A 7,300-nucleotide genomic window follows, 5' to 3' on the forward strand; every position below is an offset into this window, starting at 1 on the left:
TTCCTGCCCCTCCCATTAAAATAACCCCATTTTTATCCATATCTCCCTTATTAAGACCTGTTTCCTACTGCTCTTCTCTTTCAGGTTCTTTCTTTTCCTTTACCTCCCTGGTTCCTTTTCATATCCTGGTTCTTGTAGTTGTTACCTCTTATGCCTAGGTGTGGTCTGGGATGGAATCTGGGAGGAGACCCACCTAGGCTTTGGAACTGGACTTGGGAATTACTTGGGCAAGAAATTCTAGGGTCTTGGGCATGGAACATGGTCAAAAGATAGGGATATGGGCTCCATATTGACCAATTTCTTGGCTATGGACTTGTCAATCTAGAGGTGGGGCATGGTCAGGTCAGAACAGGACAGGTCCAGTCTCACAAGTATGAAGGTAAAAGGTTTATCAGATGCTAACTAGGAATTTACAAAATATTTTTCCAATAGCAAATCATATTATACATAAATACAGTGAGTCAGCAGTTGGATTAGCATGAATCAATGGACCAGTAAACCTGGCGTGGTATCAATGGCTTTAGCTTTCATGTACTGTCATGTAGAATCTGTATTTTTCATCCTATGAAGTGATCATTTTCCCAGGTCCATTTGTACCTAGTCCTCAACTCATGATGGTTTAATTACAGTTCTTCACCATCATTCTGTTTTTCTCCTTCAGTATAGTGTTCAAGAAATCATTTGAGCTATTCAACACTTTTATTATAAAGTAGGACTTATGTTAAATGGTTTTTACCAAACCATAGGGTGATCAAAGTATTTCAAACATGTTTAGGTTGTGTAGGCTGAGCTATGTTTAGTAGGTTAGGTTTATTAAACACATTGTGGAGTTGGAGAGATGTCTCAGTGGTTAGGAGCACTGGCTGCTCTTGCAGAGGACCCCAGGTTTGCATCCCAGCACCCACATGACAGCTAACAATCATCCATAACTCAGTTCCAGGGGATCCAACGCTCTCTTCTGGCTTCCATGACATGGGTGCACTTACATACATGTACACATAACACTCATACACATAAGATAAAAGTAAATTTAAAAGTTTAAAACACAAAACAACCCCCCCAAACACATCTAAGTTTTAAAATTATTAGTATTTATTCATTACTGCCATTACTATTATTAGTGCGTGTGTATGTGTGTATATGATGTGTGTGGGCATGAGTGCAGGTGCACACCTGCCACAGCCATGTGTGGAAGTCAGCAGAAAACTTTCAGGAGGCAGTTTTCTCCTTCCACCATGAGTTCCAGGGATTGAATTCACACCGTGAGCCCTGTGTGGTAAGCACTTTTAACAGCTGAGCTGTTGTGTCAGCCCTGTATCTTGTTTTGTTCTGTGATGTTTAGAGGTCGGAGGGGGGATCCTCATCATGTTGTCTAAGCTGGTTTCAAACTCCTAGGTTCAATCGAGGATGGCTTCAAACTCCTAGGCTTAAGCAATCCTCCTGCCTCAAACCCCTTAGTGGTTAGTACCATAGGTATGTGCCATCATGTCTATCTGTAAGTGGCATGTTTAACTTAGAATATTTTCAACCTACTATGATTTATCTGGATGTAACCTTATTGTATGCCCAGGAGTATATGTGCTTGGAGAATTATATTGCTATAATGCACTAAAACTGTCAACCAAGTATCATTTAGCCTGGTGTTTTAGTGAAAAAGTAAATTTAGGATTCTAATCTAGAACACCAGCAATTTGTCATCCCCCTTAAAGGGTCTCTGCATCCACTTCTTTTCTTTTCTACTTCTTTCTTTTCCTTTTTTTTTTCGTGTGTGTGTGTGTGTGTGTGTGTGTGTGTGTGTGTATGCCAAGGTCTTGCTATATATCTTGGGTTTGTCTGGAGTTTTCTTCATTATTCAGTTCGGCCTGGAGTTTGTAGTCCTCCTGCCTCAGCCTCCTGAGTGCTTAGATTATAGGCATTGTTCTAGTTTGTTTCTCCATTGCTGTGACAAAACACTGTGACCACTACCAGCTTGGGGAGGAAAGGGTTTATTTGTCTTACATCTCCCGAGTCACAGTTCATCAGGGAGCCCAAGGTAGGAAGTCAGGGCAGGAACCTGGAGGCAGGAGCTGGAGCACAGGCCATGTAGGATTGGCTGCCCACTGTCTTGCTCCCCTGACCCCAGCTCAGCCAGCTTTCTTATGCAACACAGGCCCACCTGCCCAGGGGTGGCACCATTCACAGTGGGCTGGGCCCGCCCACATCACTCAGCAATCAAGAAGATGCCCTATAGACATGGCCACAGGCCAGTTCAATGGAGGAAATTCCCCAACTGAGGCTCCCTCAACCCAAGTGTGTCAATTTGACACTAAAACTATCCAGCACAGGTTTTGACTATACCCCCCCCCCCTTTTTTTTTTTTTTTTTTTTTTGAGACAGGGTCTCCCTGTAGCCCCAGATGTCCTGGAACTCCCTATATAGACCAGGCTAGCCTCGAACCATTTATTTCTTTATAATTATCTAAGAAATGAAATCTCTCCCTTTCTGTTTCTGTCTCTGTCTCTCTGTCTCTCTCTGTCTTTCTCTCTGTCTTTCTCTGTCTCTCTCTCTGTCTCTCTCCCCCACCTTCCTCCCTCTCTGTCTCTGATTCTAAGCCAGGCTGGTGTTCCCATGGCGTGGGAGCAGTAGTTCTGTTAGGCAGACTGTAAGGATTTGGTGGGGCTGAGCACCTAGGCGAAAGGCTGTTGGGGTAAGAGCTATGGGAACTGCCGTCCCAGGTATGACATTTCTCTTGTAGTCATTTCTTGGCCTCATTTATTCTGAGTTTTCCAAGGATCTTCTGGTTTCTAGCTTTGTTTGGTCTAGTATCGTCACCTTTGCCAGAATTGTTTCATTTTGTCTGCTATTTCCTAGAGAAAAATACTGATGCACTTTCCCCTAGTTTTGGCTTTAAATGTATTACAAACACCATTTGCAGCCTCTCACAAGAAGAATGGAAATGAAATTATTACTGAAAGCTATGCAACTTTTTTGGTTCCCCCAAACTGAACTTTTGAACTAACGAATCTTTCTTTAAGCCTGGTGTTTTGAAAAATTTGCAGAAAACTAATACATACTATTAAGGTGTAATTCTCTGACTGCATACTCATATTCAAAATAACACAATATTGAAATGTCGTCTAGTTTTGTTCTTGTTGGATATCCATAGAAACGAACAGGTTGATCTGTTTGGGGATTAAGCATCATATCTATGACTATGGGTGAGATTGGAAAGTATGTGTGTCAGGAACCAGAACTAAGCATATAAGCATAAGCATGTGGCTCTGGAAAGGATCTCTCTCTCTCTCTCTCTCTCTCTTTCTCTGCATGTGTGTGTGTCTATGTGTGTCTGTGCCTGTGTCTATATGTGTACATGCATACATATGCACAGTGTGTGGAAACCAGAGGTTGACATTGGTGTCCTCCTCAATCACTTCTCACCTTCTGTTTTGAAACAGACTCTAACTGAACTTGGAGTTCACTGATTGGCTAGAGCCCCAGGGATCTTCCTGTCTCTGCCTTGCCAGTGTTGGGGTTATAGGTGCATTCTATGTGAGTGCTGAGGCTCAAACTCAGGTCCTCATATTTGCACAGTGAGCTCTTTACTGGCTGAGTCATCTCCCCAGTTTTGGATTGCCCATTTCATTCATGCTCAGAGCTCTATGAAATTCCCCTTTGTGCACCTTTGTAGTGGCATTATTCTCAGTTTGAGTATGTGTGGTCTTTGTGCCATAGTTAACACTGATAGAACGTTTATGAGTCTACCTATGGGAAATTCTCAGAGGGAGACAAGATTACTCTCTACAAGAAAAACAGATTTAACAGGAGATTGAATTACCAGCTAGGGGGCTAGGGATATAGCTTAGTGGGAGAATATTTGCATAGCATGCTCAAGGCCCTGGCTTTGATTCCTAGGACAAAAAAGTTTACTAGTGAGGAAGGGACTAAGCTGAAATTCAAGCCATAATCCATTTCACTCCAAGACTATGCCTTTGACTACTAGGTTTATACTATACTGTCCCTCACCCCTCTTGGCTATTGGGGGAAGTCCTGGTATTCTCTGCTTCATGTTAAAAGTACTCATTTTTGGGGTGGAGAGATGGCTCAGTGGTTAAGAGCATTGGCTGCTCTTGCCGAAGACCAGGGTTCAATTCCCAGTACCCACATGGCAACTAACAACCATCTGTAACTCCAGTTCCAGGGGATTTGACACCCTCTTCTGACCTCCATAGCACGACACAGGTGCACTTACACACAGGCAGGCAACGTACTCATACACATAACATAAAAATAATAAAATATTCAAAAGTACTCATTTCTTTAGAGATTCTATGTTTCCTTCCAGTCTATGGCTAATGCATGGTGTTAGGGCATCACCTACTTTGGTTGTTGTCTTTGCTGTTTAAGATTGTCATCTAGAGATAGCACCCTACCTAGAATGGTCCTAACTCTGAATGGGGCCATCCATTTATGAGAGAAACCATTTTAGTTGAAGCTTTGATTTTCTGAAGGGCTGGTGCTTCTCTCTGCACACCTTGTGCCCCCAACCTCCTAGCCTCTACCTACCCCATCCACCCACCCTCCAAACCATGGATTGGGTCAGGCATACAACCCCTCTGACTGGCAGCTGAGCTCTGCCTTTCTCAGTGCACAGGAATATACTACCCTAATAGGGCAGTATAACTAACAAGGATCAGTTCTGCCTTATAGTTCCTTTCTTGCATCTCCCTGGGGAGGTGATGGTTCTTTATAAATACTGAACGAAGTTTGTTCATTTTTGGAAGGAGTCCAAGGCTGAAAAGTGCAAGCTATACAGCTGAGATTCCTTTAACCAACATTTAATCACATCTTTGAAATATTGATTGGTGACTTCTTTATGTTGTCTGTACTTTTAGCTTTTAAAAAACTATCATTCTGTCTTTACAGTAACAGGTTGCTGGGAAGGAGGGCGGGTGTGTCTCACAGCCTCTTGCTTTCCCCAGGCTTTGTGGAGCTCAGCTTGTTGGACCAAGTGCGGCTCTTGGAGAGCTGCTGGATGGAGGTGTTAATGGTGGGGCTGATGTGGCGCTCCATCGACCACCCTGGCAAGCTCATCTTTGCTCCAGATCTCGTTCTGGATAGGTGAGAAAAAATTACATTGCATTTCTTCTCTGATCTGTTTGACTAAGTGTAGTGAGTAGGAACAAAGTCCTGGGTGATACCATGAAATTCGCATACCCACAAAGGTGATTGGAGGTTGGCAATGCCATCCACTCCTTCACTGGGTCAAGAGCCTGAGGAGAAGCATGTGAGGCAGGATTCAGTGCTGGTGAGTGCACCAGAAGTCAGAAGCCAGGGCCATGGCAGGGGACTGGCCTCTGAGTGCACAGTTAACACAGATTTTTTTTTTTCATTAAAAATTCCATTCTTGAGGACTGGAGAGATGGCTCAGTGGTTAAGAGCACTGGTTGCTCTTGTAAAAGTTCCCAGCACCCGCACAGGGTGGCTAATAACTGTCTGTAACTCTAGGGGATTTGATGCCCTCTTCTGACCTTGGGCACTGCATAACACAAGTGCACTTACATACATGCAGGCAATACACTCATACACATAAAATAAAAATAATAAAAAATAAGATATTTTTAAGAATTCCATTCTCACATTATACTCTTACGGTGTCCTGCTGTTTAGTGGCCAATTATATTTCCAGCTCTCTGGATAGATGGTAAGATTCTTATGAATCTTCCAAATTTATTTTCCTGTGTTTTAGCTTTAATGCTAATAGCATTACCTGTAATAGCATTTTTGGAAATAGTGGTGGAAGGCTGACTATTAAGACCACATGAAAATTAACAGAAATCTGAAGGTGACAGTGTTGATGTCATAATGCATTTACATTTTGTTTTATTTTAAAGATGGTACAGATAAAGAACTAAATTTAAATTGATTTAGCTGAACTGTTTATGGAGGGAAAACTGGAATATTCAACACCGTTCAAGGTTAATTGTAGGAAAAACAGAAACTCTTGGTGTACCTTTGAGCAATATGAAAAATTGTGGAGATTGGCTTCCACTTCCCCTTAGGTTGGAAAAGCACTAGTGCTGAATGTCAGCTCTTTTAACTTAGTGCTGAGTAGGAAGCCCTGGGGCTGTGAACCAAAAGTGCCTGCCCCAACTCCTGCATCATAACCCTGTTACCACTTCAGGTCATCAGAAGACCCTCACTGGCACGTTGCGCAGATGAAGAGCCCTGCCCCAAGGTATCAGCATCCTTTCTGCCTGTTATCATGGATAATACTGACAAAGAGCACTGTCCTGAGTAATGGAGGTGTTTTGGTGGAGAACAAAGCCTGTGGGAAGAACTGGAGCATGGGATGTGGCTTGAGCTGGAGCAAGCCCAGGTGCTGAACCATAGAGGGAGGCTCTGGAAGGCCAGAGCAATGGGTGGGTCCCAGACCTTTCACTGACCATCAAAATAGCTAAGTTATTGGCTGGTATGTGCTACGCACCATCTTAAGCACTTAATGTCTATTGCCTTATTTTTCCAGCAGCTCTTTTGGGGGTAAGCGTTGTTATCATTCCAAGTCTTCAGATATAGCTTAGATAGTGAGTGATGGAGCTGGGCTTGGAGATCTGGCTCTGAAGTCCATATACGTCAGAACCATAGCACATTACCTCTGTGGGAAAGAGAACTGGATGGGGAAAGGAGGCAAAAGGCAAACTAATTTCCTAATTTATTCTTTTGTCTTAGAACTTTCCTATGTCTTAGTCTATTTCTGCCCACAGAAACACACTTCTCCTATCACCTCTGGTACCACATGTAAGGCAAACTGAAAGGCCAGGCACCCAGTCAGGCCATTGCTTCATTCATTCATTCATTCATTCATTCATTCATTCATTCACTCTTTCTGTTCCACTCAATGATACAGTGTGGCTTCCAGACATACCCATATGTATAAACATATACACACATTTCTGCTAGAAGTTAGTGGTAGGAAGATGTTCTATCCATTTATAGATACTGGGATTAAAATTATTTTACTTTTTGTTTCAATTTCTAAATGGATGTCAAAGCTAGTGTTCACTTTCAGTGACCGTTTCAGTCATGGCAAAGAGCACGCATGGGAGTATGTTTAGCCCTCCCCTTTCTCTATGTGAGTTCTTTAATTTCTATAAGAATGTGTATATGTTTCTGTAGCTTTATATCAATCCTGATAAATATTGTCCCTTCTCTTTAGTTAAGTAATAGAAGAAACAAAAAGCTGGGTGTGGTTATGTGTGCCTGTACTCCCACTGAGACTGAAATAGAGTTATAATTTCATGGATAGCCTGGGCTACATAGAAAA

General features: G+C 42.6%; 1 protein-coding gene across 1 annotated transcript in view; it reads left to right on the forward strand.

Moving 5' to 3' along the window:
* Positions 1–7,300, forward strand: part of Esr2 (estrogen receptor 2) — an 87,940-nt gene that overhangs the window by 32,828 nt on the left and 47,812 nt on the right. Inside the window, exons 6-7 of the mRNA XM_008850486.2 lie at positions 4,959–5,097; positions 6,161–6,214. Coding sequence (XP_008848708.1) covers positions 4,959–5,097; positions 6,161–6,214 — 193 coding nt within the window. The remainder of the gene's footprint in view (positions 1–4,958; positions 5,098–6,160; positions 6,215–7,300) is intronic.

Source organism: Nannospalax galili, unplaced genomic scaffold (genome assembly GCF_000622305.1).
Source record: "Nannospalax galili isolate Female #2095 unplaced genomic scaffold, S.galili_v1.0 scaffold144, whole genome shotgun sequence".
Classification (NCBI taxonomy): Eukaryota; Metazoa; Chordata; class Mammalia; order Rodentia; family Spalacidae; genus Nannospalax; species Nannospalax galili.